Source organism: Gallinula chloropus, assembly GCF_964237585.1.
Source record: "Gallinula chloropus genome assembly, chromosome: 35".
NCBI classification, from domain to species: domain Eukaryota; kingdom Metazoa; phylum Chordata; class Aves; order Gruiformes; family Rallidae; genus Gallinula; species Gallinula chloropus.
The window spans coordinates 496,142-523,307 of NC_140120.1; the positions used below are offsets into that span (position 1 = coordinate 496,142).

At 50.7% G+C, this 27,166-nt stretch overlaps 2 protein-coding genes across 2 annotated transcripts; one reads left to right on the forward strand and one right to left on the reverse strand.

Annotated features, from left to right (window-relative positions):
• Positions 1-1,505: 1,505 nt before the first annotated feature.
• Positions 1,506-2,405, forward strand: LOC311203040 (olfactory receptor 14C36-like; the record flags this gene model as incomplete). Its single annotated transcript, XM_084277677.1, has 1 exon — positions 1,506-2,405. The coding sequence occupies one exon, from the start codon at positions 1,506-1,508 to the stop codon at positions 2,403-2,405; it is 900 nt and encodes a 299-aa protein (XP_084133803.1).
• An 8,992-nt stretch (positions 2,406-11,397) lies between these two features.
• Positions 11,398-12,333, reverse strand: LOC311203086 (olfactory receptor 14A16-like; the record flags this gene model as incomplete). Its single annotated transcript, XM_084277721.1, has 1 exon — positions 11,398-12,333. The coding sequence occupies one exon, from the start codon at positions 12,331-12,333 to the stop codon at positions 11,398-11,400; it is 936 nt and encodes a 311-aa protein (XP_084133847.1).
• Between the last annotated feature and the right edge of the window lie 14,833 nt (positions 12,334-27,166).

Sequence of the window (27,166 nt, forward strand, 5' to 3'; positions counted from 1 at the left end):
CACCGAGGGGAGACCTGTGAGGCTGAGAGAGCTGATGGATGCTGAGAGCTCACTGGAGGAGAAATCTCTCCCTGGTATGTCTGTGGGTGCAGGGCAATGCAGGTTGTGTTCCTGGAGGGATCTCCTAAAGCTGGGACATGGGGCAGTGTGTGGGGTCTGTCAGGAGGACAGGTTCTCTCTAGGACCAGGAAGTGCTGCCTGGAAGGGATGCCCTTCTGCCCCATCAGAGGGACAGGGCAGGACAGCTGTCTTCTCCTGGGCATGGCTGAGGGGTGTGAAACAGTGTGTGCACCCAGGGGTGCCCAGAGCTGTCCTTGTGAGCAGGGTCCCTGCGCCCCGGGGGCTGTGTGCTGGGGCAGGGACTCTGCTGCTGCCAGGGTCAGCACTAGGGCTGTCTGGTGAGATTTGCACCGGGAAATGGAGAGTGGGAGGAGTGACCCAGGGAAGAGGAGCATAAGATTGTTCTGCAGTAATAATGTGCTGCATGGATCATGTCTTCTCCCAGCTCCATCTGATCCCTGAGAAATTCCAATGGTACATTGAAGAACAACATCAAGGAAACATTTTCCTGTAGGTTGAGTCTTTGCTTTGGCTTTTCCTCTCCTGTGGGCTGTGCTGACTGTTGTAGATGAGAACTTACTTCTCACCTCAGTCATAGCCAATGAAATCTCGATTCTCATTAAGTCTTGAGAGAACTTATTTCTCCCCAAAGAATATGCAATGAAAACTCAATTCTTATTAAGACTTTGGAGCTTCTCCTGAGCCCTGCACACACAGAGGTTCCCAGGGCAGAGCCCTGATGCCAGGAGGGGTCTGCAGAGCAGAGCTGAGCACAGGGCAGGTTGGATGAGGTCTGTGAGCACAGAGCAGGAGGTGACTTGGGCAAAGAAAAGCAGCTGCAGGGACAGATCCAGGCAGCAGAGACATTATCAGGGATGGGGATGGAGCTGCTCACAGAAATGTCCTGGCAGTGCGGATGTGGGACCTCCCTGACATCCCCTACATTGCTGACACTTTCCTACAGCAACCCCTTTGTTTCTACCACCCAGCACAGACTCTACACCCAGAGTTCCAGAGTTTCAGAGTCTTCTTCTTGGCAGCCCAAACCCAGTGAGGAGCAACCCCTGAGTGCCTGTCAGTCTGTCCCTGTCCTTATAGCCTTGGCTGCAGCATTTCTTGCTGTTTCCTCTCCTGTCCTTGCTGCCTTTGTCCCATCGTTACTTGGGGCACTGGGCACGTCCATAGGTGGGGCTGGCACTGAGCTGACCCTCATCTCAGGACCCCCAGTTCCTAACCCAGATGACCCTCCTCCCATCAGTGGCACACTCAAGCCAGCAAAAAACAGCACATCTCCCAAAAGCGACCTGACAAAAGTCTTCCTGAATCCAGAGAGTCAATTTGAGGGCATTCCATAGTAGTGAAAGGGATTTTCCTCAAAAAAGATTCCCTAATTTCTCACTGTGCCTTTTTCTCCTTGGACAGGTCTCCACACTTGACAGCAGCAAATGACCAACAGCAGCTCCATCAGCCAGTTCCTCCTCCTGCCCTTTGCAGACACACGGGAGCTGCAGCTCCTGCACTTCTGCCTCTTCCTGGGCATCTACCTGGCTGCTCTCCTGGGCAATGGCCTCATCATCATCACCATAGCCTGTGACCACCACCTCCACACCCCCATGTACTTCTTCCTCCTCAACCTCTCTCTTGCTGACCTTGGCTGCATCTCCACCACTGTTCCCAAGTCCATGGCCAATTCCTTGTGGGACACCAGGGCCATTTCCTACACAGGATGTGTGGCTCAACTCTTTTTCTTTGTATTTTTTATTGCAACAGAGTACTGTCTCCTCACTGTCATGGCCTATGACCGCTACGTTGCCATCTGCCACCCCCTGCACTACGGGACCCTCCTGGGCAGCAGAGCTTGTGTCCACATGGCAGCAGCTGCCTGGGCCAGTGGGTTTCTCCATGCTGTGCTGCACACAGCCAATACATTTTCCCTCCCCCTGTGCAAGGGCAATGCTGTTGACCAGTTCTTCTGTGAAATCCCCCAGATCCTCAAGCTCTCCTGCTCAGATGCCTACCTCAGGGAAACTGGAGTCCTTGCATTCAGTCTCTGTTTATCATTTGGGTGTTTTGTGTTCATTGTGGTGTCCTATGTGCAGATCTTCAGGGCTGTGCTGAGGATCCCCTCGCAGCAGGGACGGCACAAAGCCTTTTCCACCTGCCTCCCTCACCTGGCTGTTGTCTCCTTGTTTATCAGCACTGGCATTTTTGCCTACCTGAAACCCCCCTCCATCTCCTCCCTATTTCTGGACCTGTTATTGGCGTTTCTTTACTCAGTGGTTCCACCAGCAGTGAACCCCCTCATCTACAGCATGAGGAACCAGGAGCTCAAGGATGCTGTGTGAAAACTCATGACTCTATGTTTCTAAGCAGCAAAAGTCATCTCATCTTCTTCTGCTTATCACTGTCCATTTAACTCACATTAGGACTAGTCTTGTAGCTATTTTAGTTGTTTAATTTTTTCTTCTAGTATGTCTGAGCTATAATATCATGGTGCATGTTCATCCCATTCCTGCTGTATTTCCTGCTCTTGTGGTTCTCAGACAGGCTGTAATGACGAGCTGTGCTCTCTTTGCATCATGTCTGCCTGGACAACGCCACTTTCTTTCCTTTATTTTTTTTTTTTTTTTTCTATTACATTTATAAAAAATTACAAGCACATATTCCTCAGCTGAATCACTTGACTACTTGAATGAAATGGCAGTTCTTTCCCACCATGACGGAGCAGGAATTTCCAGGATTGGTGCCCATGGCAGCAGAAGAAACACTCACCTTCTCCTGTACCTGCATTACTACTCATCTCTCTGTTTCATCTCCCTCATCATTCAGGTGTTTCCACCTCTCCTGATGATGTGGCCATGCCTAAGGACATCCTTTTCTACAGACTGACTGGATGTATGCTTACAGATTTCCACCTCAGCTTTCTCTTTAGTCATTCTGATGCTGCTCTGCTACCTGGTTTCTGCTTTGATATTCAGAGAGTTAGAAAACGTTCCATCTTTCAGAAGTCTAGTGAACTGTTCTGTCACAAGTTCATTGTGTTGATCAGTGACCATCCTATGTATCTGATTCAAACTGTTCTGGGAGAGAATCTCCTCTGAAAGCTGACCCCCTGCACACGCTGCTTGGCCGTAGCAGCAGCTGAGGAGAGAGATTTCATGGGTATTAAACTGTGTCATGTGTAACTGCTGTTTGTTGTCAGAGAAATCTGTCTGTGCCTGTGAGCACAGATGATGTGAGTAAAGGTGTTGGGAGTCCCAGGAGGCCAGTGAGGGAACTGCTGGGCTTGGGGAAGAGCAAGGGTCTCCATGCAGTGTTGGATCTCCAGAGACTGCTTTTCCTGCCTGTCCAGATCTCCTTAGGACAACTCTGCCCCAGCCCCCATTGCAGCATGCTGCTGAACTGTCTTCCATGATCTGAGATATGACAGAAACTTTTTTTCCTATGAAAAAACCCTCCATTGTGAAACTCCTTTGAAATTTTCATCACTCAAATAAAACCTCTCCAATTAGTCATACAAGTCTTAATGTTTTTAATTAAAATGTGTTGAAGAGCCATGGTTGTAAGGGATTTCTGGATGTTAATGAGCCCCATGGTGTCTTTTCTTCAGAGTCCACAGACCTCAAGATACCAAAAGGAGACTCAAGAAACCTCCCAAGAAGTTCAAGTCAGGAGTAATGCCCAAAGTACCTTGAAGCACTAACAGGCCCCACTGGGAGCCATTCCTGACAAAGCCTCCCCAGGGGCTCGTTAGAGCAGACAACTGGAGGCCATGAGGACAAACCCAGGCAAAGCACAGGCAGCTCTGATGCTGAGGACACCCTGGCTTGGTCTGATGAAGCAGAAATGCCAAGTGCTGATCCCAGCCCCTTGGCAGGGAGATCCTGACCCCCACCTGTGTCTCAGGACTCTTCCTTGGGATGTGGGCAGTGTGACCCCATGGAAGGACAGGGGCATAATACATGGTGTCCTCCCCTGGCGTGGGTGCAAGGAGGCAATGATGCTCCATGGCCACGAGGACAATGTGTCTCCTCTGAGGCCTCTGTGGCAGGGAAATCAGCCACAGCGAAAGGGACAAAGACCTCGTTTCGATCAGGCCCTTTCAGCCTGTTCAGCTCCCTCGGCCATCTGTACCACAGTCCATCCTACAGTTCCCCACACCTGTGCCTGTTTCCCTGCAGGCACCTTATCCCCTTTCCCAACCATGTTCTCACCCCACGATGTCCCTGCCTGTACTGCTGTGTCTCCATACTAGCCAGCTGTTCCCACAAGCACAAAGCCACCAGCTCACCCACTCTTCCTCAAAGTGACATTTTGCACCACAGCACTGCCCTCAGAATGACATTTCTTTATCCTCACGTCCACTCTGACCTTCAAAGCTGCAGTTTCACGTGGACTTCCTTTCTTACATTCTTTCACTGTAGCACAAAGAGGGCTGCCCTCAGGCTGCACTTCCCCAGGCTAAAGAAGCCCGGGTCTCTCAGCCTCTCCACACAAGACCCCTCACTGTATCTTGTCAGACTTTCTGTGACCACACAAGGGTTTCTCCACATTCCACAACTGGGCAGCCCCACACTGGGACTGACTGCTCCAGAGGTGTCTTCACTGGTGCTGAGTCCACATGGACAAGAACAGCTCTTGTCTGTGCAGCCACTCTCCTCCCAGTGCAGCCCAATGTGCTCATGGCCAGATTCCAGTTCAGCACCTCTCACTGCTATGGCTTCCCCTGGAATGACCAAAATCTTCTCCCCGCAGCCTGTTCTCCACCCGTCATGTCTGAGCCTGTCTTGATGTGTGGGTGTTGTGCTGGAACCTTTTGTCCTGGTTTCGTTCCAGCCAAGAGCTGGACCAAGAGGCCAATTTCTCTCTAGGAGGATGATGTGGGGTGGGGGGGATTGGAGACAGGGGGAAGGGAGGAAATATCAAACATTAAAAAATAGTAAATTATACCACACTGGTGATGCACAGTGAAGTTTCTCACCAAACCACACAGCTCAGGCCCTACAGCTCGGAGCCCTGTACTCCTCCCCCCCACCAGCCCCCTTTATGCTGAGCTTGATGGAATTGGCATGGAACACCCTCTTTGGCCAATTTTGGGTCACCTCTGAAGGTTTATCGAGGTCTTTTTGAAGGGAAACTCCATCTTTTTAATGGTCCACATGTGCTTGCAGGTGTCTCTCCAACTTGTGGTGCCTTCAATGAAATGCCAGCAATAGGTGTTAGAGACCCTGGGACTCCATTGCTGGACGTTCAGCATGTTGGATGTTGGACTATGGAAGAGCCAGAAAATGACATCTGGCACTGTTAGGACTGTTCCCTTGGCTGGGAATTCATGAGCCTCAAGATTTATGGGGCTGCTTGTGTACTCCTGGGAGGTTTCAGGCCAGGAACATCTGCCATCCCTCACACCTTTTGCTTGGGACGTACTGCTGGACCTTTACCAGGATGGAAGGTGGGCACTGGTATAGCTGGAACGTATAGCACCATATTACTACCCTGAACCTCCCCTTTTACCCCCAAAATTCCCTTATATCCACCCCCAGAACATTTGTACAACATCCCCACACCCCTCCCATCACCTATGGGTCCCCCCACAATTAACCCTCCCAGCACACCTGGTGGATCCCAAAAACCTAATTACCCCCACCCCTTCATTTTCACCTCCAAATCCCCTCATATCTCACCCAAACACTCCTCTACACCGCCCAGGTGCCCTCCCTTCTGCAATCATGGGTGCCCTCCACACCTTCATCCTGTGCCCCAGCCCACCCTTAACCCTTCCCAGGCACCCTGGCAGGCACGCCCCACCCCCCTGTATTCCCCTTGACCCCCTGATCCCCCCATAGATATCCCACTCATACACCCCCAGCACTGCCTACACCACCCCCAGGCTCCCTACAGAACCCACGGGTGCCGCCCCTCACTCCCCAGCACTGTGTTAAACCCCCAGCACCACTGGTGGTCCCCCAACACTCCCCATAATCCCAAACCTCTTATTTTCCCCCTCAAGTCCCAATATATCTCTCCCCAGTACGCACTATACCTCCCCCCAAAACACCTCCCCGACCACCTATGTGTTCCCCCCAATTTAACCCCCACATCCAGCCCAGCCCAGCCTTAAACCTACCTAGTACACCTTGTTGCCCCTCAAATGCCCCATAAACCTCAAACTCCACCATTCCCCAAAAAAATCCTCCCATGTCCCCCGCAGACCTACCCTGTGTCCCCCACGCCCCACCTCCCCAGCACTAATGGGTTCCTCAGCACCACTTAAGCCCCCTCAGCCAAACGTTAATAACCCAGCAAACTCTATACCCACCAGCACCACATTACTCCTCCAAACCCCTTCCTTTTCACCTTCAAATTCCACCATACCTTCCCCCAAGACCCTGCCTCAACCCCTACACCCCCCCCAGCAACAGTAAGTGTCCCCCCTGCCTCTCCAGCCCTGTCTTAATTCCCCAAGCATGTTTATACCCCCAAACACCATGCAACCCCCCCTAACCCTGCTGTAGCAGGGGGCAATATGGTGCTGAGGGGGTGTGAAAGTAAGTGCTTGGCAGGAGAAAGGTCTCATTTATGCCAGTGCTGAGATCAAGCATGTTCAATCTTAAATGGGCCATCTTGCTTTGCCTCATCCTTCTTCTGCTGGCTCATTTTGCTCCTGGGAATGAGCTGTTGTTCCTCAGCCTGTTCATCTGCAGAAGGGAAGGGACTGGCATGGATAGAAATAAAGCAGGTGTGTTTGGAATAGCAGGAAAGGGAATGAGGAGAAAATGCCTTTGTCCTACACTGTAAAAAGCCCAACACCAGCCCCACCCCCCGCTAAAGTAAGGAAATGGGAATGGCACTTCTGAAGGAAAAGGAGACTTTGCAACAGGTGATAGAAGTAGTGCCACAGAATCACAGAATCACAGAACACTGGGGATTAGAAGGGACCTTGAAAGATCACACAGTCCAACCTCCCCTGCTAGAGAAGGATCATCTAGACTAAATCACACAGGTGGGTTTGAATGTCTCCAGAGAAGGAAACTCCACACCCTCTGTGGGCAGTCTGTCCCAGGGCTCCGTCATCCTCACAGTGTAAAAGTTCCTCCTTACATTCACATGGAACTTCCTCTGCTCCAGCTTGTACCCATTGTGCCTTGTCCTATCACTGACCATCACTTAGAAGAGCCTGGCTCCATCCTCATGACTCCTGCTCTTCATCTATTTATAAACATGGATATGGTCACCCGTCAGTCTCCTGTTCTCCAAGCTCAAGAGGCCCAGCTCCCTCAGCCTTTCCTCATAAGGAAGGTGTTCCACTCCCTTAACCCTCTTGATTGTTCTGTACTGGGCTCTTTCCATGAGTTCTCTGTCCTTCTTGAACTGAGGGGCCCAGAACTGGACACAACATTCCAGGTGCCATCCCACTAGGGCAGAGGAGAGCAGGAGAGGGACATCTCTTGACCTACTACCCACACCCATTCTAAAACACCCCAGGATGCCATTAGCCTTCTTAGCCAGGAGGGCACATTGCTGGCTGATGGTAACCCTGTTGTGCACCAGGACACCCAGGTCCCTCTCTCCTATGCTGCTCTCCACAGGCCAGTCCCCAACATATACTGGTATCTGAGGTTGTTCTTCCCCTGAAGAACATACTGAACTCAGCAGGGAAAGTAGACACTTGGGAAGGGGTTGCCACCCAGCAGGAAGATATGGACAGGCTGGAAGAGTGGGCAAGGTCAAGTGTGGGGTCTAGGAGGTAAGAAAGCATAACCCAGGAGTGCAGCACTGACTGGGATCCACCTGGATGGAGAAGAGCTCTGTGCAAAGGGACCTGGGGGTTCTTGTGAACAAGCAGCTCACTAGGAATAAACAGAGTGCTGCTGTGGCAAACAACTCTGAGGTGCCTCAGCATGGGGATCACCAGCAGACATAAAGAAGTTGCTGTCCCACTCCACTCAGCACTTGTCAGGCCATGCCTGGAATACTGGGTGAAGTTTTGGTCGCTGCTGTAAAAAGAAAGAAGTTCTGTGCAGGTTGGAGAAGGTGCAGAGAAGGGCCAAAAAGATGACCCAAGGCCTGGGCAGCCTGCCATCTGAGGAAAGGCTGAGGGAGATGGGTTTGTTCAGCCTTCAGAACAAAAAGGCTTAGGGGAGACCTCACCAACAGGTTCCAGTACTGAAAGGCTGTCTACAAAGAAGGGAGAGACTCCTGTTTTTAGAAGGAATCACATGAAATAGCTGAGGAATAATGGGTGCAAGTTCCTGCTGGAGAGATTCCCAAGGACATAGGAAGAAACTTTTACCCTGAGAACCAGGGTTTGCACAATGTTCCGTGGGAAGTGATGGATTCCCCAACATCAGACATTTGTAAGAGTCAGTGGGATGGGGGGTGGGGCCAGTTGGTCTGTGTGGTGCTTTTCTTGAGACTGAGCCCTTGCTGAAAATGGTTGGACCAAATAGTCCCTGAGTTCCCTTTCAGCTGGGTACTCTGTGATTGTCAGAGTCTAGTAACATCATCACTGTCCTCCAAAAGCATTCTCATGAGTTGAGCCCTCCTATATTGACCCTCAGACAGCTACAAGAGTGGTTCTGTTCCAAGACAAGGGGGAGCAGGCTGTGAGGACATGAGGCTTCTTCCAGTGGCCCACTCCAATGTCATTTAGAAAGGATCTCTTGGTTTTATTTCTTATTTCTCACCTTCTTTAACACCTGTTGCTGTCACTTGGTTAGTGGCACCCCAAGTTGGAGAGCCACCTGCAAGCACACAGGAACCATTGACACAATGGAGTGTCACTTCAAACCAACCTTGAGAAACTCTGGGATTAGATTTGAGTAAAAACATCAAGAAGATTCCCATCCAGAAGAGATCTTCTTATTCTGATCTTAATTATCTGGGGTGGAATTAATTTTCATGTTGTCGCCCCCATGAGGTGAAACCATGAGAAAAGTTTCCAGCACAACAGCCCCACATCAAGGCAGCTCAGAGATGATGGGTGGAGAACTGGCTGCAAGGAGAAGAATTTGGTCATTCCAGGGGAAGCCATAGCAGTCAGAGATGCTGAACAGGAATTTGACCATGGGCACATTGGGCTGCACTGTCAGGAGTGTGGCTACGCAGAGAAGGGCCCATCTGGTCCATCTGGACTCAGCACCAGAGAGGCCACCTCTGAAGCAGTCAGTCCCAGTGTGGGGCTCCCCGGTCTGGAGGAAGGGGAGGAACTGTCACGTTGTCAGATAAAAGTCTGCCCAGATATGGCTAGGAGTCTTCTGTGGAAAGGCTGAGACACCAAGCTTCTTTAGTCTGGGGAAGGGGAGTCTGAGGGAAACCCACTCTGTGCAACATGGAATAAAAACAAGAAAGGAAGTTTGTGTGAAACTGCAGCTTTGAAGGACAGGGTGGGAATGAAGATAAAGAAATGTCATTCTGAGGACAGTGCTGTGGTGCAAAATGTCACTCAAGAGCAAGTGTGGATGAGTTGGTGGCTTTGTGTTTCTGGGATAAGCTGGTGAGGAGGGAGAGACAGCAGAACTGCAGGGATATTGTAGGGTGACAGGGTTGTGGGGGAGGGACATTGATGCCTACAGCCTGCAGGAAAACAGGTGGCAATGTGATATGGTCTGTCCTGCAGATGCCCAAGTGTGCTGCCCAGGCTGAAAGGACCTGAGAGAAACAAGGTCTTTGCCCTCTTGCCTATGGCTTGATATCCCTGCCACAGAGGCCGCAGAGGAGACACATTGTCCTCACGGCCATGGAGCATCGTTGCCTCCTTGCACCCACCCGAGGGGAGGTCACCATGTGTTTTACTCCGTCCTTCCCTGAGACACAGGTGAGGGTCAGGATCTCCCTGCCCAGGGGCTGGGGTTCAGCGCTTGGCATTTCTGCTTCATCAGACCAAGCCAGGGTGTCCTCAGCATCAGAGCTGCCTGTGCTTTGTCTGTGTTTTTCCTCATGATCTCCAGTTGTCTGCTCTAACGAGCCCATGGGGAGGCTTGGTCAATAATGGTTCCCACTGGGGTCACTGAATGCTTCAAGACAATTTGAGGATTATTCTTGACTTTGATATCTTGAGAGTTTTCTTCACTCTCCTCTTGGTATCTGAGGTCTGTGGACTCAGAAGAAAACACACCATGGGGCTCATTAACAACCAGAAAGCCCTTACATGCATGTCTTTCCACGTAATTTTCTTTAAATTCAATAGAAATTGCATAACTAATTGGAGAGGTTTTATTTGAGTGATGAAAATTTCAAAGGAGTATCACAATGGAGGATTTTTTCATAGGAAAAATGTTTCTGTCACATCTCAGATCATGGAAGAAAGTTCAGCAGCATGTGCAATGGGGGCTGGTCCTGAGGTCACCTAAAGAGATCTGGACAGGCAGGAAAAGCAGTCTCTGCAGATCCAACCCTGTATGGAGAACCTTCCTCTTCCCCAAACCCAGAAGTTCCCTCACTGGCCTCCTGGGACTCCCAACACTTTTCCTGGCATCATCTGTGCTCACAGGCACAGACAGATTTCTCTGACAACAAACAGCAGTTCAACATGACACAGTTTAATACCCATGAAATCTCTCTCCTCAGCTGCTGCTACGGCCAAGCAGCGTGTGCAGGGGGTCAGCTTTCAGAGGAGATTCTCTCCCAGAACAGTTTGAATCAGATACATAGAAAGGTCACATATCAACACACTGACCTTCTGACAGAACAGTTCATTTGACTTCTGAAAGATGGGACATTTTATAAGTCTCTGAAGCTCAAAACATAAACTAAAGAGCTGAGAAGCATCTGAATAACCAAAGACCATGTGGAGGTGCAAGCCCATGAGCAAAATGAAACACATTCCACCAGAAAGACTGCTGAAAATCTGTCCTTAGTCATGGCCATATCATCAGGAGAGGTGGAAACACCTGCATGATGAGGGAGATGAAAGAGACACACTGACAGTAATGCAGGTACAGTGGAAGGTGAATATTTTTTCTTCTGCATTGAGTACCAATCCTGCAATTCTCATTTTGTCCTGGTGGGAAATCATTGCCATTCCAGACAAGTAGTTCAGTGATACAGCTGCTAAAATATATGCTTATAATCTTTTTATAACTTTAAGAAAATAAAAAATCAGACAAAACTAGGCCTTTGCAGGTAGACATAATGCAAAGAGAGCACAGTCTCTGTGTCACACAAGACCAGGAGATACTTCATTATGAATGGGATGAGCAAGCATTATTTTTTTATAGCTTACACAACCAAGAAAGAAAACTAAACCAAAACAACCAAAAAAACCAACAACCAAAAAAACCCTACTACATAGGAAATGGTCATAGTGTGAGTTACGTGGTTGGTAACGTGAGCAGTTTACAGTTGCATAAAAATAACAGTCATAAGTTTCCACACAGCATCCTTGAGCTCCTGGTTCCTCATGCTGTAGATGAGGGGGTTCACTGCTGGTGGAAACACCGAGTAAAGGAATGCCACTAGCAGGTCCAGAAATACGGAGGAGATGGAAGGGGGCTTCAGGTAGGAAACCATGGCAGTGCTGACAAACAGGGAGACCACGGCCAGGTGAGGGAGGCAGGTGGAAAAGGCTTTGTGCCGTCCCTGCTGCGAGGGGATCCTCAGCACAGCCCTGAAGATCTGCACATAGGACAACACAATGAACACAAAACACCCAAAACCTAAACAGACATTGAACACAATGAGTCCAGTTTCCCTGAGGTAGGCATCTGAGCAGGAGAGCTTGAGGATCTGGGGGATTTCACAGAAGAACTGGTCAACAGCATTGCCATGGCAGAGGGGAAGGGAAAATGTATTGGCTGTGTGAAACACAGCATTGAGAAACCCACTGGCCCAGGCAGCTGCTGCCATGTGGACACAAGCTCTGCTGCCCAGGAGGGTCCCGTAGTGCAGGGGGTGGCAGATGGCAACGTAGCGGTCATAGGCCATGACAGTGAGAAGACAGAACTCTGTTGTCATCAAAAACACAAAGAAAAGGAGTTGAGCCACACATCCTGTGTAGGAAATGGCCCTGGTGTCCCACAAGGAATTGGCCATGGATTTGGGAACAGTGGTGGAGATGCAGCCAAGGTCAGTAACAGAGAGGTTGAGGAGGAAGAAGTACATGGGGGTGTGGAGGCGGTGGTCATGGGCTATGGTGATGATGATGAGACCATTGCCCAGGAGAGCAGCCAGGTAGATGCCCAGGAAGAGGCAGAAGTTCAGGAGCTGCAGCTCCCGTGTGTCTGCAAAGGGCAGGAGGAGGAACTGGCTGATGGAGCTGCTGCTGTTGGACATCTGCTTCCATCAAGTGTGGAGACCTATCCAAGGAGGAAAAGGCAGTGAGAAAACAGGTAAATGGTTTTTGAGGAAAACCTCTACCAATTCACATTGCCTCTCTGGATTCAGGAAGACTTTTGTCAGGCCCCTTTTGGCAGGTTTGTTTTGTGCTGGGTTGAGGGTGCCACTGCTGGGAGGAAGATCAGCTGTGGGCTCTCAAGAACTCAGTCCTGCCTGACAGCAGTCAGTAAATCAAAGGATGATGTGATCTCACACTAAATCCCCTGTGGATAGGAATGAGCTTCTCAGCACTGTCACTCCAGTTTCACCTGAGGGCAGAGCAGAGCTTTGGAGCTTTGGTTTTCTCCTGACTGCAATTGAGGAGTGTTTCTTCTGTCAGGACTCCCTGACATTGCTGCTGCAGTGCAAGTGAAACCTTCCCTTGAGTGCAGAATGGGTAGAGCTACTCTGTCTATCAGCTCTGGTCTCAGCTGCCCTGTGCTGGACGCTCTGTGATCACACCCTGCTTTTGACTGTAGTACATCAGGGTCTGTTCTGCCATGGATGTCAGGGAGGTACCAAATCCCCACTGCCAGGCCATTTCTGGGAGCAGCTCCTTCTCCCTCCCTGACAATGTCTCTGCTGCCTGTAGCTGTACCTGGAGCTGCTTCTCTTTGTCCATGTCACCTCCTGCTCTGTGCTCACAGACCTCATCCAACCTGCTCTGTGCTCAGCTCTGCTCTGCAGACCCCTCCTGGCATCAGGGCACTGCCCCAGGGAACCTCTGTGTGTGCAGGGCTCAGGAGATGCTCTGACAAGTCCTAATGACCAATGAGTTTGCACTGCCTTCTGCAGTGAGCTCAGCTCACACTTGCCACCCAGAGCACGAGCAGAAAATTCAAAGCAAAGTCTCTTTACCTGGAGTGGAAAATGCATCCTTGGTGTTCTTGAAAAGTCCCGGGAAGTTTCCAGGGATCAGCTGGAACTGGGAGCAAACTTGGCCTACGCAGCTCACTTTGACATCAGTAAGACCTTACACTGTCCTTCCATGGGTCAAACTCTCCACCCACAGCTTCACACCTCTGCAGCCAAACCCAGGAGAAGACAGCTGTCCTGCCCTGTCCCTCTGATGGGGCAGAAGGGCATCCCTTCCAGGCAGCACTTTCTGGTCCTAGAGAGAACCTGTCCTCCTGACAGACCCCACACACTGCCCCATGTCCCAGCTTGAGGAGATCCCTCCAGGAACAGAACCTGCATTGCCCTGCACCCACAGATATACCAGGCAGAGGCTGTGGAGATTTCTCCTCCAGTGAGCTCTCAGCATCCATCAGCTCTCTCAGCCTCACAGGTCTCCCCTAAGTGCCTACAGGCAGTGTCCCCAGCCCTGTGTGCTTGGCAGAGGAGGTGCTCCTGGGCAGAGCTGCCTCTTGTCATTGCTGCTGGGTTGCAGTGAGCTCCCTCCATCCCAGGAGCCTGGCCCAGCTCAGCAGTCTTGTAGACTCACTCCTGGTGCCTCAGGCCTCCTGGGGATCACTCTATGATCTCATCTCTCAATTTTCATTCTTTGGCTGGGGAGAAATCCTTGTGTCCTGCAGAGTCCTTTCTCCTGATCAAACCAGAGCGGGACAGGACAATCACCTTTCCTTGTCTCCCCATGAGACAGGACACCCAGGGACAGGCAGGGGACTCTCTCCTCCTGTGAAAGGAAGGGAGTCATATGGGCATTTGGGCATTTATCAGTGTTTCACAAGAACAAAATTAGGAAAAAGAAATCTACGAAGCTCTGCTCTGCAGTTTGGGGATATGGGAACCAGCATCCAGGAAACATCCAAAAAAGACAGACCTTCTGCTGCAAGGACAAACTGACACCTGAAGAACTCCCATCAGAGCCCCATTTAGCCAGTGGCACCCTCAGACAGCAGGAAATGCACCTCCCAAAAAGGACCTCCCCAATGTCTATTAGAACAGGGAGAGGAAGTCCTTGGGTCTCCAATGAGAACGTTTTGCTCAGGGAAGAGTGACCCAAGTTCTCACTGCCTTGTTCTCCTTGCAGAGGGCTCCATGCAAAGAGGCAGAGAGTGTCCAACAGCAGCTTCATTCCCCACTTCCTCCTGCTGCCCTTTGCAGACACACGGGAGCTGCAGCTGGTTTCTCAGTGCTGTGCTGCACACGGCCAGTACATGTTCCCTCCCCCTCTGCAAGGGCAATGCTGGTGACCAGTTCTTCTCTGCAGTCCCCCAGATCCTCAGCCTCACATGCTCAGATGCCTACCCCAGGGAGATTGGTCTTCTTGCATCTAGTACCTGTTTAGTTTTGGGGTGTTTTTTTGGCTGCCTATGGAGCTTTAAGTCTAGGAACATTTTTGGCCCTCACACCTTGTTCTTGGGATCTGTAGCTGGACCTTTAGCATTTTTGAAGATGGATACTGGTAGAGCCTGAAAAAGAGGTCAGGCACTGTTAGAACCATTCCCTTGGCAAGGAAAGCCCGAGTCCCAAGGGTACTGGGGCTGCTAAATGGCTACTGGGGAGGTTTCAGGCCAGGAACATCGTCACCACTCAAAGCTTTTGTTTCAGCTGTACCTGGACATTGAGCAGTTTCTACGGTGGATGCTGGTACAACCTGAAAATGACATCAGGAGCTTTTAGGATCATTCCCTTGGGTAGGAATAACAGAATCAGAGAATCCCAGAACTTTGTGAGCTTGAAGGGACCTAGAAAGATCATCTAGACAAACCCCTGTGGCCAGAGCAGGACCACATTGGGTGAATCACACAGGAACGTATCCCGGCAGTCTTTGAATGTCTCTAGAGATGGAGACTCCACAACCTCTCTGGACAGTCTGTCCCAGGGCTCTGTCACCATCACAGTGAAAAAGTTTCTCCTTACATTCACATGGAACTTCTTCTGCTCCAGGTTGCATCCATTGTCCCTTGTCCTATCGCTGGCCATCACTGAGAAGGGCCTGGCTCCATCCCCCCAACTCTCACCATTTACATGTTTAGAAACATTAGTAAGGTCACCCCTCAGTCTCCTCTTCTCCAAGCTCAAGTGGCCCAGCTCCCTCAGCCTTTCCTCATAAGGAACAATCTTGGTGTCCCTGCCCTGGACTCTTTTAAGGAGTTTTATGTCCTTCTTAACCTACTAACCACACCCCTTCTAACACACCCCAGGATGCCATTGACCTTCTTAGCCAGGAGGGACATTGCTGTCTCATGGTCATCCTGATGTCCCCCAGGACACCAGGTCTCTCTCCCCTATGCTGCTCTCCCAACAGGCCAGTCCCCAACCTACACTGGTACATGGGGTTGTTCTTCCCCAGATGCCAGACCCTACACTTGCCCTTGTTCAATCTCATTAAACTTCGCCCTGCCCAGCTCTCCAGCCTTCAGGGCAGCACAACCCTCTGGTGTGTCAGCCACCCCTCCCAGTTCTGTGTGCTCAGAAAACTTGCTGACTGGACACTCCATTCCCTCATCCCGCTCATCAATAAATACAGTGAATATCAGAGGTCCCAGGAGTGACCCCTGAGGGACTCCGCTAGATACAGGCCTGCAGCCAGACTCTATCCCATTGACCCAAACTCGCTGGCTTCTTCCCTTCACCCAGCTCTCAATCCACCTCACTGCTCGATTTTCCAGACCCCATTTCCTCAGCCTAGCCACGAGGATGCTGTGGGAGACTGGTCAAATGCTTTACCTGAGGCCAAGGTAGACCACATCTACTGCCCTACTATCATCTATCCACCTAGTTATATCCTCATAAAAGGCTAGTAGATTAGTCAAGCATGACTTTCTCTTGGTAAAACCATGTTGACTGCTCCTAACAACCCTCTTCTCTTTATGTGCCTAGAGACAGCACCAAGGATACATCTTTCCATCACCTTTCCAGGGATGGAAGTGAGTCTGTATTTACCCGGGTTCTTCTTCTTGCCCTTTTTAAAGACTGGAGTGAGATTTGCTTTCCTCCAGTCTTCCGGATGTCCTGGTCCTCAAGGTTATTGGGGCAACTCGTAGGCTTCCTGCAGAGGTTTCAGGCCAGGATCAGCCTTTTGGCTTTCGTACCTTCTTTTTGAACTATAGTTGTTCGTTTACCGTTTTGAAGGTGGAGGCTGGTAGAGCCCTAAACTGGCATCAGGCAATTTTAGGACTGTTCCCTTGGTAAGAAAAGCCTGCTGCTAATGGGCTACCTAGGCAGTTTAAAGGCCAGGAGCCTCTTTAAGCCCTTGCACCTTTTGTTTTGGAGCTATTGCTGTAGGTTGAGCATGTTCCAACGAGGACGCTGTTAAAAGCAAAAATAACCTCAGGCAATGTTAGGACCGTTCTCGTGGCTCAGTGTGCCCGGAGATTCAAGGTTACTGGTGCTGTTAGTAGTCTACAAGGGGAAGTTTCAGGCCAGGAACATCTTTCAGCCCTCACACCTTTTGCTTGAGACGTATTACTGGACATTAAGCAGTTTTGAAGCTGGAGGCTGGTAGAGCCAGAAAATGCCTCCAGGAACAATTAAGAAATTTCCCTTTGCATTGAAAACCCCGATCTACAAGGTTACTGGGGCTACTAGTTAGCTACCTTGGCAGATTTACGGCCTGGAATGTGTTTTATCCCTTCAAAAATATTTTGGGGAGCTATTGCTGGACGCTTCACATGTTCTGGTAGAGCCTGAAAATGATGCCAGGCAATATTAGGACCCTTCCTGAGGCTAGGGTTGCCTTGAGCCCAAGGGTACTGGATCCACTTGTGGGCTACCCAGGGGGGTTTCAGGCCAGGAACAGCTCTTAGCTCTTGCACCTTTTGTTTGGAAGCTATTGGTGGATGTTTAGCATTTTTGAAGGTGGACACTGGTGGAGCTGCCAAATGGTGTCAGGCATTGTTTAGGACCATTTCATGGCAAGGAAAGCTCTGATCCCCAAGGTTACTGAAGCTGCTCGTAGTCTTCCGTGGGAGGTATCAGGCCAGGAAAATCTTTCCACCCTTGCACCTTTTGTCTGGAAGCTATTGACTGATATTATGAAGTTTCAACTTTGGAGGCTGAGAGAGCCTGAAAGTGATGTCATCATGTTAGGACCATTCCCTTGGACAGGAAAGCCCTGAGTTCCGACAGTCCTGGAGCTGCACACGGGACATTACAAACCCATGCAGAGCTACAGGCTGGGAGAGCTCTCAGGCAAAGAAGGACCTGGGGGTGTTGGGTGACTGCAGGCTGAATATGAGCCTGCAGTGTGCACGGGCAGCCAGGAAGGCCAATGACATCCTGGCTTGTATCAGAAAATAGCGTGACCAGTAGGTCTGGGGAAGGGATTGTGCCCCTGTACTGGGCATTGGTGAGGCTGCACCTCGAGTGCTGTGTCCAGTTCTGGGCTCCTCACTATCATAAGGACATTGAGGTCCTTGAGTGAGTCCAGAGAAGGGCAACTAGGCTGGGGAAGGGGCTGGAGGGCAAATCCTATGAGGAGCAGCTGAGAGACATGGGGATGTTCAGTCTGGAGAAAAGGAGGCTGAGGGGAGACCTAATCACTGCCTATAATTACCTGACAGGAGGGTGTAGAGAGGTGGGCAATGGTCTCTTCAGCCAGGTGACAGAACAAGGGGAAATGGCACAAAGCTGTGCCAGGGCGGGTTCCAATTAGATGTTAAGAAAAAATTTTTACAGAAAGTTTTCAGGGCCTGGAACAGGCTGCCCAGGGAGGGGTTGAGTCACCTTCTCTGGGTGTGATTAAAAAAAAGGGTAGATCAGTTACTTAGGGACAGGAATGGATGGACACTATGATCTTAAAGGTCTTTTCCAACCTTGTGGTTCTGTGATTCTATATAGAAAACTGGTGATGCACCATGCAGGTTCTCACAGAACTGCACAGCTCAGACTGCACAGCTCAGAGCTGTCCTGAGGGTGGAGAGTGCCAAAAACTGTGTGTCCTGGATCTCTACAATCCTCCCCCAACAACCCTCTGTTGAGCATGACACAATTGAATGGAATACCGCTTTGATGAGTTTGGGCCACCTGTCCTGGCTGTGTCTCCTCCCAGCTCCTTATGTGCCCCCCACCTTCTCGTTAGCAGAGCAGTATGAACAACTGAAAAGTCTCTGACTGCTTGGCAACAACTAAACCATCTGGGTGTTACCAGCACTGCTCCCATCCTAACTCCAAAACATGGCATTCCACCAGATACTAGAAGGAAATTAACTCTACCCTACTTAATGGACACTTAATGGACGCGGGGAAGGCTGTGGATTTGTCCACCTGGACTTCAGGAAAGCCTTTGACATGGTGTCTCACAGCATTCTGCCTGAGAAACTGGCTGTCACTGGCCTGGACAGGTGGACCCTCAGCTGGGTTAAAAACTGGCTGGATGGCCGGGCCCAAAGGATGGTGGTGAATGGAGCCAAATCCAGCTGGAGGCCGGTCATGAGTGGCATCCTGGGTCCAGTTCTGTTAAACATTTTTATCATAGAATCATAGAATCAAGGAATGGCATGGGCTGGAAGGGACCCCAAGGATCATAGAGCTCCAACCCCCTGCCACAGGCAGGGATACCAACCTCAGGCCTGGATCTACACAAGGTTGACCAGGGCCCCATCCCACCTGGCCTTGAACACTTCCAGGGACAGGGCATCTACAATTTCTCTGGGCAGCCTGTTCCAGCACCTCACCACTCTTTCTGTAAAAAACTCCCCCCTAATATCTAATCTAAACCTTCCTTCCTTTAGTTTTAATCCATTCCCCCTTGTCCTGCCGTTGTCTACCCTTTTAAAAAGTTGAATCCCCTCCTGTTTCTCTGTTCCCTTCAGGGACTGGAAGGCTGCAATGAGGTCCCCCCACAGCCTTCTCTTCTCCAGGCTGAACCAGCCCAGCTCCCTCAGCCTCTCTTTGTAGGGCAGGTGCTCCAGCCCTCTGATCATTTTTGTGGCTCCTCTGACCCCTCTCCAACAGTTCCACATCTTTCTTGTATTGGGGGCCCCAGATCTGGTCACAGAAGTCCAGATGGGAACTCACAAGGACAGAGCAGAGAGGGACAATCAGCTCCCTGTCCCTGCTGCCACCCCTTTCCTGATGGAGCCCAGGATACCATTGGCCTTACGAGCTGCAAGAGCCACTGCTGGCTCGTGGTAAGTTTCTCATCCACCAGAACCCCAAGGTCCTTCTCAGCAGGGCTACTCTCATGGGGCTCCTATCCCAGTCTGTATCTATGTCTGGGATTCCTCTGGCCCAAGTGCAACACCTGACACTTGGCAGTGTTGAACCTCATCAGGTTCCCCCGGGCCCATCTTTCCAGCCTGTCAAGATCCCTCTGGATGGCTCCTTTCCTTCTGGGGTGTTGACCACACCACTCAGCTTGATGTCATCCACAAACTTGCTGAAGGTGCACTCAATTCCATCACCCATGTCACTGATAAAGATGTTAAAGAGCACCGGTCCCAAGACAGACCCCTGGGGGACACCGCTTGTCACCGGCCTCCACCTGGACATAGACCCATTGACCACCACCCTTTGGCTACGGTCTGTTAACCAGTTTCTTATCCAGTGGACGGTCCACCCATCAAATCCACTTCTCTCCAAGTTAGAGATAAGGATGTGGTGGGGGACTGTGTCAAAGGCCTTGCACAATTCCAAGTAGATGACATCGGTTCCTTCCCTTTATCCCCCGATGCTGTCACTCCATCAGAGAAGGTCACCAGATTGGTGAGGCACGACCTTCCCTTGGTGAAGCCGTGCTGGCTGTCCTGGATCACACGCTCATCCCTCATGTGCTCCAACATGTCATCTAGGAGGATCTGTTCCATGATCTTCCCAGGCACAGAGGTGAGGCTCACCGGCCTGTAATTCCCTGGGTCTGCCTTGTTCCCATGTTAGCCATGTGAGAGATGATTTAGTGTGATCCTGAAGATCTGCAGCTCCATGCATACTGGGCATAGACTGGGCAGAGAGGGCACTTCAAAGACCCAAAAGGGTACCAGTGGGCTTTTGGAATAGCTGCCTCAGAGACAGAACAAGTTTCTCTTCTGCCTGGGCTGTCAGAAGACCCTGCTGTTGTGGGGCTGCTAAAGGTTGAAGAACAGCGAGTACCAGTTGCTACCATGATGGTGCACAGGCAACAATACCACACCCAACAGAGACTCCCTGATTCCCATTCAGAAACTGATCATCAACTGGAGAGTCAGGGAGTGACTGGTAGAACCCGCTCACCCTTCAACAGTGCAATCTGGCCAGAGCAGAAGCCCAGTGCAGAGTGGAGGCTGAGGCTGGACTATCGTGCCCTGAATGAGGTCACGCTGCCTCTGAGTGCTGCAGTGCCAGACCTGCTGGAACTCCAGTGTGAACTGGAGTCAAAAGCAGCCAAGTGCTACACTACAACTGACATTGCAAATGTGGTTTTCTCGACTCCTTTGGCAGCAGAACACAGGCCACAGTTTGCTTTCAGTTTGAAGAGAATCCAGTACACCTGGGATCGACTGCCCCAGGGCTGGAAACACAGCCCCACCATCTGCCATGGACTGATCCAGTCTGCATTAGAGCTGGATGAAGCCCCAGAGCACCTCCAGTATATTGATGATGTCATGGCATGGGACAACACAGAAGAGGAATATTTTGAGAAAGGGAAGAAAATGATCTAAATTCTGCTACAAGCTGGTTTTGCCATCAAGCAGAGTAAGGGTAAGGGACCTGCTTAAGGCATCCACTTTTTAGGAATAAAATAGCAGGATGGGTGTCATAAGATCCCAATGGATGTTATCATTATAATAATAGATATGTCTCCATCCAACCTCAAAAAGGAGACACAAGCTTTCCTAGGCACTGTGGGGTTCTGGAGAATGCATATCCCAAACCACAGTCTCATTGTCAGCCCTCTCTGCTGTGTAACCTGGTAAGAGATCGATTTCTAATGAGCAGTGAGAAGACTTTGAAGAGATCAAACAGGAGATAGTCCATGCAGTAGCCCTTGGGCCCGTCCAGACTGGGCCAGATGTAAACAATGTGTTCTACAGGTCAGCCTGGGAGAATGACCCTACCTGGAGACTCTGGTAGAAAGCACCAGGGGAGGCTCAAGGTCAGTCTCTGGGGTTTTGGAGTCGGGGCTACAGAGGATCCAGACACTCTAACAAAAAAGGAAATGCTGGCAGCACAGGAAGGGGTTTGAGCCACTTAAGAAGTGATTGGGACTGAAGCCCAGCTCCTCCTGGCACCCCGACTGCCTGTGCTGGGCTGGATGTTCAAAGGGAAGGCCCCTTCTACACACCATGCCACTCATGCTACGTGGAGCAAGTGGGTCACACTTATCCCACAGTGGGCTGGAATAGGAAACCCCAATCACCCAGGAACCCTGGGAGTGATCACAGACTGGCCAGAAGGCAAAGATCACTGTAGAGTGAACTGCCAGAAAATGAGAATAAATATGCCCTTTTCACCGATGTGTCCTGTGGCAATATTGGTAAACATCAGAGGTGGAAGGCTGCTGTATAGAGTCCTACACAACAAGTTGCAGAAGCTGCCTATGGAGAAGGCAAATCCAGCCAGTTTGCAGAGGTGAAAGCCATCCAGCTGGATTTAGACATTGCCAAAGGAGAAAAAAAGCCAAATATTACATATTTCTATATACTATTTCCTGGATGGTGGTCCATGGCAGATGGTCTAAATAATAAATCATGTTATGAACCCTCCCAGTCCTCTGAAAACATAAGACCTGGGCTTGATGTAGATGATGTAGAAACAGGGGTGGATAATGTCCTGGTTCTAGCTAGGCCAGAACTCACCTCCCTAAGCAGCCAGCACAGCTGAGCTGAGTTCACCTGGGCTGTTTTCCACACCCCCTGGCATCACTTCCCCATCCAAGGGGCTGGTTGGGGAGGGGTGGTCATGGCATGGTGCAGCACTCTGTTATTGTTGGGTTTGTAAGGTACTCTCTGTGCTATCACTGGGTGTGAGTGCAATTGGGGCTGTTATTGTTCCCCTTTTATGGTGCTTTTGTCAGTAAACTGTCCTTATCCCAACCCACAGAGGCTCTGTCTGTTTCTCCTCCGGGAGTGAGCGAGCAGCATGTGGTGCTCAGCCATTGCTTGGGGCTGAAACACCACAGTTTCCAAGCCACAAGCAGTGAGCTTCTGTAGGAGAATGTGGTGGGAATCTGTGTCCAAGGCCTTGCTAAAGTCAAGGTAGACAACATCCAGAGCCCTTCCCTTGTCCAAGAAGCAGGTCACCCTGTCATAGAGGGAGATTCAGTGGGTCAAACAGGACCTGCCCTTATGAACCCAAGCTGACTGGGCCTGAGCACTTGGGGGTTCTTCATGAACTGGATAATGCTGCTCAGGATGATCTGCTCCATCAGCTTCTCTGGGACTGAAGTCAAACCATCAGGCCTCTAATGTCCCTGATCATTCTTCTGTCCTTCTTATATAGGGGGTTACGTTGACTGATCCAGTCAGCCAGGACTGATGGAAAGTGGCTTGGTGAAACCCCCTTGCCAGCACTTTCAGCACCCTTGGCTGCATCCCATTCAGCCCCACAGATCTCTGCACATCTCTGTGGTGCAGCAGGACCATCTCCTCCTGGATTGAGGTGGGCTCATTCTGCTCCCTGTCCCTGTCTCCTAGCTCAGGGAATTGGATTCTCTCTGTACAACTGCTCCTATTACTAAAGACAGTGGCAAAGATTTCATTAAGCACCTCAGCCTTGGCCTCATGTCTCAACAATGTTTCCTCCTGAATCTGAGAGGGGATGGAGGGTCTCCCTGCTCTTTCTTTGATTTAAATGGAGGACAGATGAATTTCTAGCTGGGCTTTGGATCAAGAATGAGGAGAAACTCTCATCCTGTTGTTCTTCCCTCAGCATTACACACCCCACACTGCCCCAGGAAGAGCCTGAGCAATGCCTGAGGGACAGGACCTGTCTTTCCTGGGGCTGGGGGTCAGGGCTTGGCCTTTCTGCTTCATCAAACCAACCCAGGGCTTGCTCAGCATCTCAGCTGCTTGAACATTGCCTTTGCCTACCAGCCAACATGGCCTCCAATTACCTGTGCTAACGAGTCCCTGGGGAGGCTCAGCCAGCAATGGCTCTCAGTGGGACTCATTAATACTTCAGGTACTTTGGCTTCTGCTTTTGACATGGAGTTTGTTGTGTCATCTCCTCTCAGTACCTGAGCTTCAAGGACTCAGCACCAAATGCACCCCAGGGCTCATTAAAAAGAAAAAGCAAGCCCTAACGAGCTATGTCTCTTCATGTAATTATCTTCAAGTCTTCAAGAGATGTACAGATCATTGAAGCTGTTTCAAAGGGAGCTCAGAGTAAAATTGATTTCTTTTTAAGGGTGTAGGTTATTATTTTCACTGTAGAGGAGAGGTGACAACCTCTGACTGAGATTGATCCAGGGTGTCTCCTAAGGAAGTCTGGACTGCTCTGAAAAAGGGTCCCTTGAGGCAGTGGGGACAACCTTGCTGCACATCTCCACAAGCCCACCATGACTCTCACCAGCCAACTGGGACTTGCATCCCTTGTCCTTACATCAGGTGTCTCTCTGCACTCCACAGTGGGGCATTACAGCCCCTCTGTACCAGCTCCCCTGCTTTCCTTAGAGAACTGGCTGCACACAGGCAGCACACAGGGAGTTATTTTCCCAACAACACAAGAAACCTGACAATATTCACCATTAAATCAAACACTCCTCACTCTGTGCCAAGTGCAATCTGCCACCAGTGAGGTTCACCTGCCACAAAGCTTAACCCTGTGAGAGATGTTCTAGTGAGGAAGGAGACTGTGAAATCACCACAACTCAAGAGCTGGCTAAAGACAGAATGAGTCTGACAACTGCCAGAAAGGCAAGGGTTTAACTCCCTGAAACTCAGAGCAGCAGCTGGATGGTTGGGAGGTGTCTCAGTGGTCCAAGGGGAAGGGAAATCTAGAGAGCAACCACAAGTGCTGGTGTGCAGATCCACTGCTAAGTGGTGATTTCTGTCATGGTCATAGAATCATAGATTCTCCTGAGTTGGAAGGGACCCATAAGGATCATCCAGTCCAACTCCTGGCTCCACACAGGGCCAGCCAAGTCAGAGCATGAGGCTGAGTGCATCATCCAGATGCTTCTTGAACTTGGTCAAGCTCAGGGCTGTGACCCCTCCCCTGGGCAGCCTGTTCCAGGGCCTGACCACCCTCTCAGTAAAGAACCTCTTACTAACATCTACCTTAAACCTCCCCTGTCACAGCTTCATGCTGTTCCCTCAGGTTCTATCACTGGTCACCAAAGACAGATCAGCACCTGTGCCTTTGTTCCCCCTCCTCAGGATGCCACAGACTGCAATGAGGTCTCCCCTCAGCCTCCTTTTTTCTAGACTGAATAAACCAGGGGACTTCAGACTTTCCTCATAAGACTTCCTCTCCAGACTCTTCACCATGCAAATTTACTCAAGACACCCTCCAGTCCAGTTCTCTGGTCATTTATGAAAACATTAAAAAGAATCACAGAATCACAAGGTTGGAAAAGACCTTTAAGATCATCGAGTCCAACTGTTCCCATCCTAAGCTAAACCAGATCCCTGAGTGATTCACCCCCCTCCATGGGCAGCCTGTTCCACACCCTCACAACTTTTTCAGTAGGAGATATCTTCCTAACATCTGATCTGACGCTGCCCTGGCACAACTTGAGGCCATTTCCCCTTATCCTATCACCTGTCACCTTGCTGAATAGACGATTTCCCACTGCTCTGCACCCTCCTGTCAGGGCAGTGATAAGGTCTCCCCTCAGCCTCCTCTTCTCCAGGCTGAACACCCCCAGCTCCCTCAGCCGCTCCTCAGAGGATTTGCCCTCCAGCCCCTTCCCCAGCCTGGTTGCCCTTCTCTGGACTCACTCCAGGACCTCCATGTCTTTCTGATAGTGAGGAGCCCAGAACTGCACACAGCAATGAAAGTGCAGCCTCACCAGTGCCCAGTCCAGGGGCACAATTCCCTCCACAGACCTACTGGCCACACTGGTTCTGATACAAGCCAAGATGCCATTGGCCTTCCTGGCTGCCTGTGCACACTGCTGGCTCATATTCAGCCTGCAGTCAACCGACACCCCCAGGTCCTTCTCTGCCTGACAGTTCTCCAGCCAGTCTCCCCCAGCCTGTAGCGCTGCAGGGGGTTGTTCTGTCCCATGTGCAGCACTCTACACTTGTTAAACCTCATCCCATTGGTCTCAGCCCATGGGTCCAGTCTGTTCAGATGCCTCTGAAGATCCTCCCTACCCTCAGGCAGATCAACACTTCCTCCCAGCTCAGTGTCATCTGCAAACTGACTGAGGGAGCATTCAATCCCTTCATCCAGGTCATTGATAAAGATGTTGGACAGAACTGGACCCAGGACTGAGCCCTGGGGGACACCACTCGTGACCGGCCTCAGCTGGATTTGGTTCCATTCACCACCACCCTTTGGGCCCGGCCATCCAGCCAGTTTTGAACCCAGCTGAGGGTCCACCTGTCCAGGCCAGTGGCAGCCAGTTCCTCAGTCATAATGCTGTGAGAAACCGTGTCAAAGGCTTTACTGAAGTCCAGGTAGACACATCCACAGCATTCCCCTCATTTATTAATATTTGAGCTCCCTCAGGTTCATCTCACCACACACACACCATGTCTGTACCTTGTAAACATGGATCTCTGACAGTCCCCTGGTGTCCCTCCATGGAGGGACAAACAACCCCTCTTAGCCGGGGTGGGAGGCCAGTGTGGAAATGATTGTCACTGGCTGGTAAGGACTGCTCTGGGGCAGCTTTTCAGGATGTCCCACACACATGGGCACAGACCAGGTCCTGCTCTACTAGTGCTTCACATCTCCCCCAGGAGGTCTGGCTGTGTGAGGACACTTCTGTCTGCCCCCAGCCTGTACACACACACAGAGCTGAGTTGTACAGGGATTATTTTTATTTCCCTGGCACTTGCCAGACCACACTCACCACTTGCCCATCCCAGCACTCACCACTCCCCTCTCCCAGACAAGCAGAACATCCCAGTCTGTGCAAGACGTGGTTTCCTGCTCTTCTCCCAGGACATCCCACCTCTCCACAGTGCCCTTCCTCAAAACAGGAACATCTGTGTGGGCCTGGCTGGCCATTCTTACACTCCCTACCCATGCTGTCCACTACCCTTGGGTTGGCTGTGCTGCTCTGCAGAGCAAGTGGGCTGTGGGCCTGGGCTCACAGGATGACTCTGCAAGTGACGTGCTGATTGGGCTTGGTGCCAAACCCAGCTCTGGGACATCGCTGCTCCTCACTGCCTCCTACAGAAGCTCTTATGTGGCCATGGAGTGTAGTCAGAAATGTCCTGCCTTCCTGCAGTGCTGTGAGACGTGTTTGGATGCAGCACCAGGTCCACCCTATGGAAGTGCACTTTTGGTAAACCAAATAATTCACCAGGCTCCTGTCCCTGTGCCTGCTGTGTCCCCTGCAGTTGCAGAACTCTCACTTCATGGTTCACACCCAGATTTAGCATTTGATCTCTGGGTCACTTCACCTTGGAAAGGCTCATGCCCACTTGGATCTATTCAGTTCTGGAATCCTGGCACACGCCCTCCCTTCAGAACTCCTGTGCTCTCCTGGAAGCTCCTGATTCCTTCCAGAAAATCACCCCCTGTAATCAGACCTATCACAGCCTATAGAGCCAATGGCAGGTTAGTTGGAGTCCATTCACCATCTACGTGAGTGCTGGCCTCTTACAAGGGATATCCAAGCCACACCTCAGTCCACAGAGAACATGGAACTCTGCTCTCACCCTACTGCCCATAGAAAAACAAGCATAACAACAGTTTCTTTTGAGTCTGTTCCTTGGGCTTGTTCTTGAGAGAATCTCTGGCAAAAGACTTAATTATGATACGAGTGATATGCAGAAGACAACGGGCA